Here is a 17,598-nt window from a genome sequence, read left to right as displayed (position 1 = left end):
TCTGCAAGTTATCTATTATGTGTTTTTCGCTAAATCTTTTGCTTTTTTCACAAAAGCCTGAATGTCCCTCATGTCTCCGCAGCCTCCCTGCCGCCGGCTGCCGCGCGGTCACGGTAGTGTAGTGGTTAGCGCGCCCGCGCAGTATTCCAAAGGTCCCGAGTTCGAATCTATGTGGTGCGGAACTTTCATCGCAATTCCAAGCCGAATATACGCACATCCATAATGAATTATTATTCGTACAGCTAAACTGTCACCAAGCTATCCATACAAATTGACTTCACCCAAAATATCGGCAAGATTCTATTAAAATATAAATTCAAATATGGCGGCTTGGACTGCCGCGTGCGTTAGGCTCCGCCCATAGCTCCGCCCACATGCGTGACGTCATTCGTGTTAGTGGACACACGCGGAGATAGGGGACGGCATGGGCCTGGACATACTGTCCGGTGAGTTCGGTACGGGTGCCGACTGCCGGGGCGGCGACCTCGGATGGGGTACGGCTAGGGGACGGGCGGCGACCTCTGATGGGCACGGCTAGGGGACGGACGGAGCACCGGCATTGTCAGCCCGCGGGCAGTCTGCGGTCGGCCCGGGTGGGGTACCGGGCGTCATAATGGGATATTTTGACACATGCGGCTCGCCGACCATGTGTCAAAATACGCTGCCGTCTCTGGAGCTCGCCAGGACGGCAGGTCAGTCCTGGACGGCCGCGTGTGTGGCCACGTGACGGCAGTGTGGGCTGCTCAGTTTATTTAAACTTTATGCCAAATTACATAGATGTCGCTGCTACCGGTTCCATCCACGTCTGTCTTCTGACCTACATACTTTGTATGTTAGTTTATTGTCTGGTTTGCTATGCACCGCCGCGTTTCTGTCTTCATCTTGACTGACGGCTTGTCTTCCGGCAGGTTCCGGGCGCCAGTAACCCCATCTCCAGATTCACACTTGGACCGTTGTTCCCGCTGCGTCAACGAAATCTGACCTTCAATGACCTCTGGTGACCTGACCCTGGAACTGACCGAAAAAGTGACCGGAGTGGTTTCGTCATTATTATTGACACTCTTTCGAACGCCACTTTCCGCGTATCGCACCGTGGCCTGGCCCAGCAGCCGAGGCAGAAGGGTGTTCAAACACCCCCCAGCAGGGCATGGAGATCCAGGACCCCAGCGGGGCGCGGGTTATTCGTGGCTACTGTAATGGCGTGTTGTCCCTGCCACCCCCAGCTACTGTGTGATAACGTTGTAACGGTGACGAGACTGAGTGCCCCTCTCCTCACATGGGTAGGTAATGACCCCCCCCCCCTCCCCCTCTGTGTTACCGGGTGGTGACGGCGGCGGAACAATGTAACGTCTCCACCCTGCTGGAGCGGGCCCGTCAGCAGCGAGCCGTGGACGCCACCAACTACAACGAGCAGTCGTCGCTGAAGAAGCAGCTGCCCGATCAGTCGCCGGGCTGAGCTGGCGCAGCTGGGCGTCGGCCCGCGGCCAGGTGATAATTTGTGTGCCCGTGTGCTCGTGCGATAATTTCTATGGTGCTCCACAGCTGTGTCTGGGCTTGCTTACACTGTCCGGTGTTCTATAAGCTTCCCGATAACATCTCCACCCCCCATAAGACTCCCTGAGATCCTGAGTGAGGTCACCCGTGATGAACGCAGGGGGTACTTTCGGTTATAACGACGTAAAAATGCCCAACTTCATTTGAAAGTTTTTGATAGTATTGAAAACGCATATATTGTGAAATTTTTGCTGTCAATAGAAAGGTCGACTCGTTTTCAAGCGACAAAAAAGCACCAGTTTGGTAAGAAATGGACGGTTTGGAGATATAGACGATTTTAAAACCCGCTGCAGCAGCAGAATAGCAATGTTTATGCGCGTCCAGTATATATTTTTACTATGTTAAACTCTCGTCCGTATAGGAAGGTGTCGAACCTCCCCCCGCCCCTCGGTTTTTCGAAGATAGGCCGGAATCGCGATTCGGCATATGTCGGCTCGCATTAGCCGCGCGTTTGCAAGCTTTTGGTGGTTTCAAACGTTCAAACATGTGATATGATGTTGGTCCCATGCATTATGGTGGGTGTCAAGGCCAACCTGAGGGTCAGGCCTGGTCATTGACCTTTGATGACCTCGGTTCACTTTTTCGAGTTTTACATGTTTCTATGCTAGTTTTTGGAGCTGAATTCGAATTTGGAAATGAACCATTTGAACATTAACGAAGTAGTTTTGGTGCCTTCGTAACATGTTACGAAGCTGTCAGAGGCGGTTGACACCTACGAATACCCGTCACGACCCTTACTGGTTGACCTGACCTGACCTGACCCGACCTGATCTAAATGCTTCAAGACATCATCTGTGATCAAAATTAATACGATATTCGTGAGCAGCACCCCGAAAAACCCCTTAGCAGCCACACTACGACTTTCTGACAGGTCACCATTTCCCGACTTTTGGGTCATTGACCTGTTCTGGAAGGTCAACCAATGACCTAGTACCTTAAAATTGGGCATCATCGGCTTCGTCTCGTGACGGGCAACACGCTCGTTTTTCCCGCGAAGCTCTAGCTCGATCAGGGGCCAAACGGCAAGGGGGGATCCAACCGACGTCCCCCCCCCCCTACACGTTAGAAGCTGGCAAACGCCGCACACGTGCGAGGGTTAAGGCGCGCGATGTAAAGACGGTATCAGCGATAAGAAGCGCGATGTAAAGACGGAACCGTCCCGCCCCGGCAGAGTCTACAATTCAGGCTGGCGCCGGACAGGTAGCCGAAATTTCACATTAATATTATGTTTGCGGAGCGAGTTATTGGCGAAAAACAGGAGTGGTGGGCGAAATCCGCCCCCCCCCCCCCCATCCACTGCGCGTGTTAAACGTGTAGGTATTCCAGGTTACCAAAAAGGCTTGACTCAGATGGGACGGAATATCTCAATTTTTGCAAAAGTTTTCGTTTCGATTTTTCGTTAAAGGCCAAGGGGTGAAAAATAAGTGGCCTAAAACCGGTGAGAAAACTAGATTTTGGGGTACCCTAGATTCCGGGAAGGATCAGGTGTGAAATTACCTTCCCCCATCCCAAATTACCTTCCGCCGCCTCCATGCCGTCTTCCCCTACGATAAATCATTTCGGTCTAACATGGTCTCTGAAATCAGATCAAAGGTCATTGGTTTCAGGATCATGACCTGTAGGTATAGCGGATGTGTAACAATTCACGTAGACAAGTTTGAGGATACCCAAAGTTTCGTCATGATCGGCCACTTTTAGCGCGAGTTATTCGCGAAAAAACGAGGGGTTTTATCCGACCCACCCCTAAAAGTGCGAGGGATAACGCGCGCGCGGATAACGACGGATATCCGTCTAACCTACCCCAGTAACTATATCGTCTACATGTAAGCATATGGTGACGATAATTAAAATTATCGCAACCAAAATTATCACAGCAGTTACGTGAGTTCGTCAGAGGCGGTTGACACGTATTACGAATACCCGTCACGACCCCTATCGGTTGACCTGACCTGACCTGACCCGACCTGGTCTAAATGCTTAAAGACATCATCTCTGATCAAAACTAACACGATATTCGTGATCAGCACCCCGGAAAACCCCATAGCAGCCACACTTTACGACTTTCTAACAGGTCCCGATTTTCCCGATTTTCGGGTCATTGACCTGACCTGGAAGATCACCCGATGACCTAGCACCTTAAATTGGATATCATCGGCTTCCTCTCGTGACGGGCAACACGTTCGTTTTTTCCGCGAAGCTCTAGCTCGATCAGGGGCCAAACGCGAGGGGGTCGTACCCCCCCCCCCCCCCCCTTGTGCCGTCGAAGGACGCAAAATGGCCTGTGCCGGCGGGGGTTAAATTACGATTAAGCTGCTATCGTATCGAATCACCAAAGCCATTTGATGCCAACAGGCACTAACAGCTAGGGAGCGGTTAGGAGGGTGCCGTTCATGTCAGTTGGGAGTCTGGGACCCATTTCGCACGTGCGCACGTGCAGGGTGTCGTTACCAGATCTCGATAACGGCTAGGTCGATTGTGCTTAAATTTGGCACATCGCTACGGACCGGTTATTAGGGTACAGTGCACAAGTCAGCTGAAAGTACCTTTCGCACGGCAAGGGCCTCTCGCTCGCTCTGTTGGTCGCCCCAAAAGGCATTTTACTGCTGAATAAAAAAAAAAACAGACAAGCAAGGATGACTGAATGGAATGGCCCTCCCCTCGCATACATACATAGGACATACTGACACCTGTCCCCCCCCCCCCGCTCTGTGTTACCGGGTGGTGACGGTGGTGGAACAATGAGACTTCTCCTCCCTGCTGGAGCGGGCCCGTCAGCAGTGAGCCGTGGACGCCACCAACTGCCACCAGCAGTCGTCTCGCTCCCACTCGGTGTTCACGCTGCGCCGTGAGGGTACTGGCGCAGCGCGCTGACACGGCTCACTGTACCTGGTCGACCTGCTCCGGCCCCGAGCGGCTCAGAGTCCGCAGCGCAGGGCGACCGGCTCACCGAGACAACGAATATCAACTAGTCGCTGGCCAGTGGCCAGCCTGGGCAACGTCACCATGGCGCTGGGAAATACGGTAGGTAACTAACTTCGCCCGGTCGGTGACGAGCTGCCGATAGATACTAAGCGCATGATGGTGACATAGCTGCGTTTGATGCTTATGAACACATGTTGTGGTATTTAGCGCTATTGTCTGTGATGATGCTTGCATGTTGGGTTTAGGGATCCTCAAAGGCGCGGTGTTTCGTAGCGCCCTATTTGTTGGTGCTGTTTTGCTCCAGTGATCTACGTCCGTTCCGATCGATTCGTTAACACGCGCAGTGGAAGGGGGGGGCGGATTTCGCCCACCCCTCCTGTTTTTCGCCAATAACTCGCGCCTCAAGCACAATATCAATGTGAAATTTCGGCTACCTGTCCAGAATTGAATTGCGGATCTTCTCGTGCAAGAATTAAGAAAATCGGTTCACAACTTTTCTGGTAATAGCGGTGTAAAGTCAAACATCGTGCCGCCGCGGCGGCGCGGCGGCGCGGCGGCCGGCGCTAGCCGTTACGCGCCGCCTGAATTGTAGACTGTGCCGGGGCGGGACGGTTCCGTCTTTACATCGCGCTCCTTACCGCTGATTATATTAGATTCGCGTCAAATTCGGTGAGAAGACTGAGAAATGTACAGGCAATCATATGGTCAAAGAATTTTGAAAATCGGCCGGTAACAACTTGAGTTATGAGTGTGTAAACACAAAATTGTGATTGCCGCGTTTCCCGCGTCGGCCGATGCCGCTTCAGCCGGCGACATCTTACCCTTAGCAGGCTTCTCACTGCCATATTTATTGTTGGATTATCTAGAAATTCACCATACATACTCACAAATGTTCGCTCTTTCGTATAGTGAAAGTTTTAAAAAAATCGGCCGGTAACTTTTTGAGTTATCGGCGTGTAAACGCAAAAAAGTCGCTAATATGGCAGATTTGACCACATTTGACCTCATTTGACCTTGAAGATATTGACCTAGGGTCACGAAATTCACACACAATAGAGTTCCCCATGGCTTCCACCTACCCTCCAAATTTCGTCTTTCTAGCTCCAGTGGGAGCTGAGATCTTAGGGGGGGGCGGCATCCGCCCCCCCCCCTTCCACTGGGCGTAGTACTCGCAACCCTTCCACTGCGCGTGTTAAAGGGACCCTCCCACCTTAACATTAGTTTTGAGTTGAGATAGCCAAGTTTGCGGCCAGGCTCAGAAACCACCATTTATCCTGGTCGCAACCCCCGCAGCTTTATGGTGTTCAAGAAATTTCTTCCCTTTACTTGCAGGGTGGGACCAGCGTGGTCCCTATCTCTTAACCATTACGGGAATCTGATGACGTCATCAGGCTTTCGAACGTCCGTTAAATGTTTGACTAAAACGTTTTGTAGCACGCGGTGGTATATGCTGCTTTGCGCGCAACAAATGCCGCACTTTCAAATAAAGTCGCTAGGAACAGCGGAGATCCCAAAAAGTAAACAAAAGTAAAAGTCTAATATCTTGAAAACCGGTGAATATTTTTCGATGAAATTTGGTAGATATTCGTTTTTGCTCTTTCTGAACCGAGCGACATCACTTTCATGCCAATTCATTAACTTTTTTGAAGGTGGGAGGGTCCCTTTAACCAGCCCCGCCCAATGCCTGACCGCCCTCCGTTTGTGCCCCACGGCAGGACCACGTGCCGCTCCGCGACTCCAAGCTGACGCACCTGCTGCACCACTCACTGGACGCCAACAGCAAGACGCTGATGTTCGTGAACGTGTCGCCGAGCGAGGACGGCGCCGGCGAGACGCTCAACTCGCTGCGTTTGGCCGGCCAGGTCAACCACTGTCACATCGGCAGAGCCTGACGAAACCTACCTGGCGAGGGCGGTCACACCGCGGTGAGGCTGAGCCGTGCAGGGATGGGTGTAGTTTTTCCAGCGACGAACGGAGCGATAGACTCTCCAGCCTCCGGAACTGTCGGGCGCACCCTGTATGTACTTTACCGCCGGGGACGGTACATATCCGCCCCGCGCGGAAGTCGCCGGGCACCGGTCCGGCGCGGGTTAGCATGTTTTGTTTATAGGACATTTTATAAAAATAAAGTACCTGATCATCGACAACCAGCTGTTTGTTGTCCTGGTACACATTCAAGCGATGTTGGTAGATGTCTGTTGACGCTGTGCCATCTCTCCGACAGGCTGGCCAATGGCAGTGCACCACGAATTCGGTACGGCTGAAACATTACAGTTCTACAACACGCCACTGATCTTCATACACCGAACATCGGGCATCATTACGTCACTCTGTGGCAGAAACAAGTGATCTGGAGGATCGCCACCGAACGCCTTCGACCAAACATCGCGCCTCACCAAAACGTCACTTTGAAGTTGAAAAAGTGAGCTAGAGGACAAGTGATGTCACGTTATGACAACTTGAGTGCCCGTGAAGGCGATGGCAGGTGCGGTGCTGTCTATGGAGGTGTGTATTGAATAAACGTATCTCATGCACTGGGCAAATATGATGTGGATATGGAGGTGTGTATTGAATAAACAACGTATCTCATGCTCGGGACACATGTGATGTGTCCATGGAGGCGTGCATTGAATAAACTTATCAGTCGTGGAAGGTTTGATCAATCGTTGTCATTTTTAGCACGTGCTATTTTTGTCACACGTGCCAAAAATGGCAACGGTTCTGTTATTTTTGACAACGATGGAGCCGATTTCACTCCTCAGCGAGGAAATCACGATTTTGGAAATACAAGCACTGATTTTGGAAAAGAAGTGCTGCCACCTGGTGCAAGAATAATAAACCAGCTGTAATACGGGCCGTTGTATGGTAATTTGTTTTGTGGCCTGAAGTTCGAACTTAAAAACTACTGTTACGTGTTATGTTGTGCCGAACTACGACCATGTCGTACGCAACTAAATCATCGTGTCGGTCGGAACTCTGCTTCAGGGCGAATTAAGCGGTTTTCTGCGATGCATCATTCGTTTAAAATAAAATAGCATGTCATTGTTTGTCGTTTGAAGAGAGAGAGAGAGAGAGAGAGAGGGGGAGACAGACAGATAAACAGACAGACAGACAGATAGAGAGACAGACAGACAGGCAGACAGACAGACAGACAGACAGACAGACGAAAGAGCAGTGTAGAAGGATTAGAGGGGAACGTGAGGGAGAGCGGGAAAGCGGAGATAAAGGATGAGAGGGGGCGCGAGGGGAGAGCCGAGAAAGTAATTTTTAGCACAGCTGTGGAGCGTTTACACTTTCCAGTAAAAATAATGATACTAGGATTATTAATAATAATAATGGTGTTCCAATGTTCCGATAGTGCAGAATCCTTAGCGTCCCTTATCAGTGATAAAATACATTTAATTTGAGCATATTTGACCTTCAATAATCTTATACTTTGGAGGTACACCCATAGAAAACCAAATGCTGTTTTTTCATATCAGAACATTGCCAGTGACTTTGGCAAGGGCCGGAATCTCAATGTCTGCATACATTCGACCCCAACACCGCTACCGCCCCGGGTGTCGTGCCTGGCGCCGCCTCTGCCCGCCCCACGTGACTGCCTCTGCCCTCCCGACCCCGCTCACCTGGCGCCGCCCCTGCGTCTGTCCTGCCCCCGGGCGGCGGCCGGTCGGCCGGAGCGCGGCTGGCCGTCGCGCGCGCGACCTCTTCGCTACCAGCGCTCGGTGAGGGCGGACGGCACTCGGTGTGCTGACGGTTTCTGGAAGAAATTTCGACGGATACGAGGTAAGAACACAGCGAGAATTTACAATTCGGGCGTTTTATAGTGTTGTGTTTCGTAAATGAGCTAGGAACGTTTTTCTTTTTTAGCGAGTGTTAGGCCAGACGTGAGACGTGAAGAATTATCTTAAGTCGCGCTAATTCTCTGAACAAGAATTACTGTACTATTAGTCTCAAGATAAGGGCCCAGGCGACCTGTAGTTTTGATGTGGTGAAATACCTACCCTTACCCTCGCCACAGCTCGGGCCTAGTGCACCCTTCCTCCCACCCAGCCCCACCCCGCACTCGAGTTGTGGCGAGGGTCAGGGTATTCACCGCATCCGAACTACAGGTCGCCTGGGCCCTTGTCTTGAGACCAATATGGTAGCCGTTTTGCTTCTTAGCTAGTGACATCAATCGGGCTGAGCGACTGTCCCCTCTGACCGTTTCAGTGTTTGTCCGCGGTGTCTGGGCTTTCTCCCGGTGCCGAGTCCCGCCCGGCGGCTGCAGTGTCGACCAGAGATTCCGGTCCGTGGTCGGAGCTCCGGCCGCCTCTGAACGGTAAGGGCGAGCCCACAGCGGTATTAAACTCATTTATGACCGGAATTTATTAATTCTGGATCGCTTGATTCACTGGCTGGAAATGGATATCAATATCAATATACACACCCTGATTGTTGATGCGTGTGTGCAGTCGCTTCCGCGCAAGCCACAGGATAGTTAAAAAGTACTGTTTATTTCAAGTAACAATTTAGAAAAGTTAATACTTAATTTGAATAATTTGAAGGCTTATTCTTAGTATTCAAGTATTGATACTTGGAAAACGAACGAACGATTTACCATAGGTAGGTTTACTTATTTTAATTGCTTTTAGAATTTATTTATTAGAAATGAGTATCTTTCGCGCATCTAAAACATTAAGGCAGCATATTTAATCCTCGCCCGAATTGGTGTTTTGCAAGCCTCGAACGTATAAGGGGTTGGACCCGCCTAGCCGTTTGGCCCCTGATCGAGCTAGAGCTTCGCGGAAAAAAACGAGCGTGTTGCCCGTAACAAAAGGGAGCCGATGATACCCAATTTTAAGATCCTAGGTTGACCTTCCAGGTCAGGTCAATGACCCAAAAGTCGGAAAAATCGGGACTTGCTAGAAAATCGTAAAATGAGGTCGCCATGGTGGTTTTCGGGGTACTGATCACGAATATCATGCTAGTTTTGATCAAAGATGATGTCTTCATGCATTTAGGCCAGGTCAAGTCAGGTCAACTAGTAGGGGTCCTGCCGGGCATTACTGGTACGTGTCAACTGCCTCTGACAGCTTCGTAACATGCTACGAAGGCACCAAAACTACTTCGTAAATGTTCAAATTGTTGCTAAATTCGAATTCAGCTGCAAAAACTAGCCTTGAAACATGTAAAACTCGGAAAAAAGAACCGAGGTCATGAAAGGTCAATGACCTGACCTGACCTTCAGGTGACCTTGACACCCACCCTAATGCATTAGACCAACATATTATATGTTTAACCCGCGCACCGACGGGGGTCTGCGCCAACTTAGTACCGACGGGGGGGGGCGGATGACCGCCCCCCCCCCCTGAGATCTCGAGAACGAAGCAAGATAGCGACAAGCGGTAAACGGCATCGGATACGCACGGTCAAGATCTACAATTTTTACTAAGGTCATTTTCAGGTCAGGTCAAAGATGACGTCACAGGGGTCGAAAAAGTCAAAATGGCGGCGCTAAATATGGAGAGTTTTTCTCGAATAACTTTCGAATTAGTCAAGATAGGAACAAACTAAGGGCAGCATCGTGATCCTCTCGTCAATCCGCATCGAATGATATATATGTTGACCTCGAAAGGTCAAGGTCAAAGGTTGACCTCAGGTCACGTGACCTCGAGGTCATCATGTATATCATTCGATGCGTCTTGACGAGCTGAACACAATGAGACCATCCACGCGTCTGTATCTTGTTTCTGTACGGAGTTATTGGCCAAAAACCTTTGGTGACCTTTGATGACGTCACATGACCTCACAGCTGCCCAACAGCAAAACACACCTCAAGGTAGTGAAGGTTGATCGTATATGAAGTCATGTATGGTATATGGGGCCATTCCAACCCGTTTTAGTGGTAAAAACAGGGAGTTGATTTTTCCCCCATTGACTTATAATGGGGAGGTCGCGAAATTGACCTGACCTTAGGTCACCGATATCAAAATTCCGAGATATACAAATTGTAGCTACTAATGACCTAATAACATCCTGCGACTTTCAAAGGCCTCCGACATCTACTGTAGCTCTGGCACGGTGACAAAGTTGCAAAAAAGTGACTTGAGGTTGGGTCATTCAAAGTGACCTGGTGACCTGACCTTGAAAGGTAGGAGGTTCAAACTTGCACACCATGTGTAAAATTGATAAGGGAATAGTCATACCAAATTTCGCGGCGCTACGCGCCGCGGTTTTCCCGCTATTCGCGAAAAACCTCAGGGGGGGCGGATATCCGCCCCCCCCCGTCGGTGCGCGGGTTAAATGCTTGAAACCACGAAGACTGCAAAGGCGCGGCTAATGGCAGCCGACATACGCCGAATCGCGATTCCGGCCAAACATGGTCTCGAGAAATAGGTCACTGGTCAAAGCTCACTTGGGTCAGGGTCACGAAATTTTCAGGGTAGGTGTAAAATCAACTCGAGGGCACTGGAAGTTTCGTCGCGATCGGCCGCTTTTTACGCGAGTTATTCGCGACAAACCGAGGGGGGTCCGTTCGACCCCCCCCCCCCCTCCCTATACGGGCGAGGTTTAAGCTGTCACAACCTAACATTTCTTTATTTTGGCCGTCATATTTCTCCAACTCTGCATGTAAAAGGCTGCCATTTGTCGACCAAAGCTCTGTGTTATACCGGCCGCTGGAGGCTGTGCGGCGCAGCATAACTTCAGGCGTCATACGCTAGCGACATCTATGAGCGAGACTGTAACCACGCGGCGCAACATAACTTCAGGCGCTGTATGCTAGCGACATCTATGGACAGGATTGTATTGATGTGGCACAACGTGTTTTCATGTCCAAGTCCCCATGCCCAAGTGAGTGACTCGATGCCTCTTCTGTCGTTTCAGCATTGCGTTGTGTGATCAGCCGTCTGGGGCGGTGCCGCCACCCCTCTGTGTTCGCTGGACGGCCACCGCGAGAGAGCGCGCCCCCGGTCCTGTGTCGGACCGACCTGTCAACAAACAGACTGGGAACGGTGAGCGCCTGGGCCATTGGTTTGTTTTGAATTAAAATGAACAAATTAATAGAGTGAATGGGACGCAGCGACAAGGGCTGTGACACTACTTTGTAAATCATATTGCAGTCCATATTTGCGATCGCTTTATCAAACAATCGTCGACATAATCACCATGTATTTTTCTTCATGCTTTGTTTCTTTTTCTTGCGGTTGGGCGGCTATTTCACTTCAATTTATAACATCGTGTCATTTCTCCCACAGCTCATGTGCGGCAGTACGTGCGCCGCCGTTGGTACCGAGACTAGAAGCGTCCATCTGCCGGTCAAAACTGGACTGCGGCCGACGGGAACTCCAGATCTCTCACAGGTATGACATACACCTATACTTTGAGTGAACTGAATTCACATGAAGAACACTAGATATGGGCGCCGTAAGACCACGGCAGTTGGTGCGCCCTAAAACCACAATTAACTTACACTTTAGATCTGGGCGCCATATGGCCATTGCAGTCGGTGCACCCAGCAGCCCCAGTAAGCTAGATAAACACACTTTTGATTGTCACTAGGCTCTAGCTCTTTGTGTGTGGCAGGATTTGCAGAATTTGGTATGCTGATTCCAGTGTTGTTTTTATTTCATGCGCGCCTGGGAGCTCGCGGGTTGGTGAACCAGCCTGATTGGGAATCTGCGGCGGCCTCACACCTGGACGAAAGATGAGTGTTTTTTTTTTCTGTCCGAGCTCTAGTTTGGACTAGTTCTAGCTCTACTTCTACTACTAGGACTAGTTCGAACGCTAGTTTAGAACGAACTAGTTCTATGGTGTGAAATGTTACATGAACTTGCGCTAATTTCGACCTGGCTCTGGCATATCAGCTCACATCCACCAATACTTTGAAATTCTTATTGCTTTTTGTTCTCATTTCATGTCATATTTTTCTTTTCCATTTTCTTCTGTGTTTACTAATTCCTCTGTACTGTTCTTTCAGGCTTGCCTCCCCAGAGAGATGGTTGCAGTGCTCCAACACACCTCCGCCTCAAACTATACTCAAAAGATAAGTCTGCTCCAATTATTTTTATTTGAAATGAATGAAATGTGGCAAATGCAAACTTTGCACGAGATCGATATTTATTCCTTTCCACTCTTATTTCAGGTCCACCAAAGACGGCTGGTTCGCCGATGGCGGCCCGGCCGCTCCAACACACCACCGGGACCCGCCACAGGAGTCGTCTTACCAGGTGGGTCGGTGCACCGATGTGAGGCACTGTAACTGTTGTGACATCAATGCATTGTGTTTTCTAAGGCTGCTCCACTCTAGACTTTGCCCTTGCGAGTTTCATCAGTTCAACATGTTTTTCACTGTCCTCATAAGTGCGAGTCTGCGAGTTTTCTCTGATAAGACTTTGTTCTTGCCGATAAGCGGCGCAATAAGTATCTGCTTCAGTACGGAAGCGTTCCCAGAATGTATGTAGCTCAGTGCAGCCAACCTGCTTTTTTTCGAAGTTTGCATAGTTTACTTGAAAATTAATCTGCGTTTGACGAATTTGCCAACCCAGCTTTGATGTTCGGTCTGGGACGGAATATCAACAACGACCAGAATATGTTTGAAACATGATCCAAAAAAGAAGTAATGAAAGAAACTGGTATTACAAGCTATATAAATTTTATACCTCAAACATTCTCAAACTTTACTAGCAGAAAAGGTTGCGATATATTACCCACTATCCGGTCCGACAAAGTTAAAGGAAATGCGTTTTTCGGCTACTAGTCGTTTATTGTTTTCGTTTCAATAAACGACTAGTAGCCGAAAAAACGTACGTCAAATTACAATGTCTAGTCGTAAAAGCTTGAAATCACACATAGTTCATACAAGGAAATAGTTAATTTTTAACCTTCGTCCCAGTGGGGGGGGGGGATATGTTACCACCCTGTCGCGTTTTTTGCGTGTGAATAAAAAACCGCGGCGTGTAACGCCACGCCGCTTGGGGTAGCTTTTTGTACATTAATTTTGGACAAGGTGTAAAATTTTTTACCCCAGGTCATGTCAGGTCAGGTCACCAGGTCAAGTTAACTGACCAAGCCTAAAAAAGTTTCCAATCATGTCCAGCCTGCAATGTTTGTCAGAAAGGTATTAAACTTGGTGGATTGCATGATGTTATGGGTGCCTACAATTTTTATATCTCGGATTTTTTATATCCGTGACCTAAGGTCAGGTCAGTGGCGTAAACTTACCATTACTTATAAGTCAATGGAGAAAAATGGAAATGCCTCTAGATCCGTGTGTACGCATAGGAACAGTCCAAATATTTCAGAATCACAATGATCTGGACCACCCGTGACAACCAAGGTGTCTTTTTTTGCTGATAGCCTCTAGAAAGGTCATCCGAGGTCATTTGAGGCTACAAACAGATTTTTGCCAATAACTCTCGATTGGAAAGAGATAGGACGCTGGGGATGGTCTCATTGTGTTTGTCTTGTTGAGACGCATCGAATGATATGCAACAAGACCTTTTCCGGTCAAGACCTTCCGGTTTGACCTTGACCTGAGGTCAAATTTTCAAGTTGACCTTTAAAGCTCAAATAATAGTTCATTCGACGCGTCTCGGCAAGAGGAATACGATTCTGGCAATCGAAATGTTGTGGCTTTTTTAAGTCAAAAGTTATTGTCGAAAAACACATTTCGTAAAAACAACTATTTTTGCAGTTTTTGCCCTCTGGGGGCTAAACCGTTGACCTAAGGTCAATTTTGATAATGACCTTATGAAAAGAAGATTTCAAAAGCTATCGATTGTTTTTCCCTGCGTTTTTCTAGCTATTATAGTTCCTGAGATAAATGTATGTTTTCTGAGAAATATAAGGACATTTGGCAAACTTTGGCCTTTGATGACCTCCAGTGACCCCAATATTGCTCTAAGATGAAAAATGACCAAAATACATACTCTCAAATGTGCGCATTGAGAGCTATCGACTACTTTTTACCGCGTCTTTCTAGCCCTCTTAGTTTTTGAATTAGAGGTGGGTGGTAACATATGCTCCCCCCCCCCCCCCACTAGGGCGAAGTTGGCTGAGACCGCCACTGGGGCGCGGGTTAACCCTCGCCCGCACATGGGGGGGTGGTTGCCACCCCCCCCCCCCCAGGTAGTCTTTCTGCTCTGCACTCAACATTTTTAGAGCTAGAAGGCTGATTTTTCGTATAGCTGCTCCTCTATCCTTTCTCGATGTCCACTGAAAATTTCAAGTTTCTGTGGTTTTTGGTTTCGGAGATATGACCTTGTTTTTCAGGTCATGTCATGACCCAAATGGCCAATTTTCAACATCTTGCGTTGGTTATGGGCCTTGTGAGCTTCTGACACCTTGATTTCGGCCTTTTTTGCCAGTCTTACCTCCCACCTATCATGGAACATGTTGTTCGACGATGTACAGATGTCAAGGTCAAGGTCAAGGTCAACCTAGGTCATCTAAGATAATTGCGTTTTAGGCAAGCGGAATTTACTTTTTGTGAGTTTTTTTGACTGCATTTTTGGTAAAAGCTTCTCAGATCATGATTTCATGTAATATGGACACATAAACAATCGGTGCACACATCAGTATACACACAGACACACACAGACATACAGGGTGTCCCATAAGTTCGTTCTCACCTAAATTTTACGTTTTTATGCTTTCTTGCTTAAAGGCACGTTGACATTGGTTCGTAACTGAGCTTACATGGTTGCCATGGCTGGTAGAAATATGCTCCACAGTAGCTAATTTCTGTAGACAAAATAGTTTTTGCTAGAGAGCCCGCTTCCTACAGAGACGGCTAACGCCGCAACATAGAGGTCTCCGATACGGGTACGTCTCAGTATTTAGTCAGCACGTGACCATTCGTGACGATTGAGGGTGATTGAGGCCTACCAGTCTGTAGCCAATATCCATCGCTAACTGGACGCACCGTCAGCAAGTGATGCCGATGATTTGTTGGGAGTCAATCACTGCAAGTTTATCCTCTTTCTAGCCAGCCCTCAGGAATGAGCCAAGTGGCCAAAACTGTGTGGCGCCAAAGTGGCCATCAAAAAGGTCAAAGGGTTAGAAAGTTGGTAAACAGACTTTTCAGGATGGATTACCAGCTGTCTAAGAGTGTTCTTTCGGGGTACATAACTCAAGGTGACTTAAGCTTTGCTTACCGGAGGGCACAAAACAGTCAAAAACGTCTTAAAATGGCTAAACATGAGTTTCGTTATGCCTGAGGCTAAACAAAACTAGAGGGCTGATGACATCAACCAGGTCATCTGGACTAACTAGTCCACGTTCGAGATGAAACATCCGTCCAAACCCGAAAACAACCCCATAAGGGCGAAGGAGGAGGCCTTCATTTCGTCCCGTTATGTTCCTATGCAAAAGGCCAGGGTCACTGTGTTGTGGGGTTATAGGCGTTCTGGAGTTGATCAAGTTACAAGTGACAACCCAGAAACAGTTTTGGGAAGCAGAATGCTTTCCCAAGAACATCTAGGAGGAATTTCAGCCCTCAAGCTGAACTCGAACCGCGAGTATGAACACATTTATAGAGGAGAAAATGGCATCCGGGAGGTCGTAGGCCCATCTTCAGGCAAGACAGTGCATCAGTGCACAGGTCAAGCAAAGCTTAAAAGCGGTGCAAGGAGACTGTGACAGGCGTTTGTGGCAAGATCACATGCCAGGCACCTCATCGGATCAAAATTTCATAAAAATTTGTTGGTTATGCTGAAGTTGAGGCTCGTCGAAGCGCAGCGCTGTTCCAGCCTCGAGGAGCTCACGGCGCATGTCAAGTCAGTCTGGGTTAACTTTAAGCCTGCTATGCAGCCAAACATGCCGGTTGGCATGCCGCAGCATGTATTCATGTGTTTGCCTATTAAATGGGGAGTACATTGAGGGCTCATAAATATACCAAAACGCAATGTACTCTGTTTCACATGCAAACATAATGTGAGAACGAACTTATGGGACACCCTGTACAAACACATATAATTGACCTTGACCTAACTTGACCTGAAATGACCTCAGCAGCAAAAACCTGGTCGGGTAGTGTGACAAAGAGGTTCTAGCTGGCTTGGCACCAGAAAACGGCATCGTCATCGGTATATGATAAGCAGCGCACTTGATATCCAGCGGTGACCCAAAACAACAACATTTTTTAGTTCGACCTGACCTGGAAGGTCAATGACTGACCTGAGAAGGTAAAACTGGGTATCATTGGATTCGTCTCTTCCCAAAGAATCTTTTTGGTCTTTACCGCTAAGCTCTATCTCCAACAGGAACGAAATGGCGCGGGGGGGTGGCAACCACCCCCCCCCCCCATGTGCGTTCTAGGATGGGAAAATGGCATGTGCGGGCGAGGGTTAACATGGGGTTTTGAACTGAAATAGCAATTTTGTAGCTTGTGCTGAGACTAACTAGCACAAATCATAAGCTTGTACGGTCCAACGATCACCCTAAGCAAAGATATTCAATTTCCCGTTCCAAAAGAGTGTCTTACGCAGGAATGTGGTGTCTTAGAAAGGAATGCAGCCACGTCATCGTCAGCCAATCAGCATGCTGCTTACAGCCATTGCAGCATGGGTAGGTTTGAACCACGCAATGTGATTGGTCAACGCGTAATCAGCTTCCGCGTCAAAACGTCATTTTACGTAGAATATAGTTTTTATGATAGTTCTTCCTATATTTAAGTATAGAAAATAATTGTTTTTACAAAAAGGTTTTATTTTATTTTCTGAACATTTTGAGCATACAAAAAACATAAATCCGTAGCAAAATACTAATTTCAGGAAAGTGAACTATTTCCTTTAACAGCTACCGGAGCAATGACAGACGACGTCGCCGGTGTTAAAAAGAAAATGATGCAGACAATGTAGACGATAAAAAAAACATTACAGATTACAGCATAACCCACGTTCTTGTGCCAAAACCGTAACTCGCAGTCTTGTATGTACACTCGCAGACTCCCACGTGCATGCGTGGTCCGTCACTGGTCCAGTGTGGGGCAGCCTTTATTATGCCGTGGGGTGTGACCGTTCCTCCGGATGTGACGCCGCATGTTACCACGTTTTACAGAAGCGTTTTGTGGAAAGCTTGTTTATTATGACATAACGTTATGCATACAGTGTATAATGTTATTTTTACGTAAGTACAAAA

General features: G+C 48.4%; 1 protein-coding gene and 1 long non-coding RNA gene across 8 annotated transcripts; both read left to right on the top strand.

Annotated features, from left to right (window-relative positions):
• The first annotated feature begins 316 nt into the window (after positions 1–316).
• LOC122377151 (kinesin-like protein KIFC1) lies at positions 317–7,520 on the top strand. 3 transcript variants are annotated; one of them, XR_006255801.1, is made up of 4 exons: positions 317–1,488; positions 4,318–4,575; positions 6,192–6,338; positions 6,701–7,520. XR_006255801.1 is itself a non-coding variant. In XM_043357107.1 (4 exons), the coding sequence occupies exons 2-4, from the start codon at positions 4,558–4,560 to the stop codon at positions 6,767–6,769; spliced, it is 234 nt and encodes a 77-aa protein (XP_043213042.1). In that variant the 5' UTR covers positions 317–1,487; positions 4,281–4,557; the 3' UTR covers positions 6,770–7,520. The 3 variants fall into 3 exon arrangements, 1 of the variants encoding a protein (XP_043213042.1); XM_043357107.1 differs by having other exon boundaries at positions 317–1,487; positions 4,281–4,575; XR_006255800.1 differs by lacking the exon at positions 317–1,488 and having other exon boundaries at positions 3,721–4,575; positions 6,192–6,401.
• A 609-nt stretch (positions 7,521–8,129) lies between these two features.
• LOC122377152 lies at positions 8,130–12,683 on the top strand. 5 transcript variants are annotated; one of them, XR_006255805.1, is made up of 5 exons: positions 8,130–8,262; positions 8,689–8,797; positions 11,344–11,471; positions 11,715–11,819; positions 12,602–12,683. It is a non-coding gene; the product is annotated as an uncharacterized LOC122377152 (long non-coding RNA). The 5 variants fall into 5 exon arrangements; XR_006255804.1 differs by lacking the exon at positions 12,602–12,683 and adding an exon at positions 12,437–12,491; XR_006255802.1 differs by lacking the exon at positions 12,602–12,683 and adding an exon at positions 12,103–12,168.
• The last annotated feature ends 4,915 nt before the right edge of the window (positions 12,684–17,598 follow it).

This window comes from Amphibalanus amphitrite, unplaced genomic scaffold, assembly GCF_019059575.1.
Source record: "Amphibalanus amphitrite isolate SeventyFive unplaced genomic scaffold, NRLGWU_Aamphi_draft 002565F_arrow, whole genome shotgun sequence".
NCBI lineage: Eukaryota > Metazoa > Arthropoda > Thecostraca > Balanomorpha > Balanidae > Amphibalanus > Amphibalanus amphitrite.
This window is presented reverse-complemented; position numbering and strand designations above follow the sequence as displayed.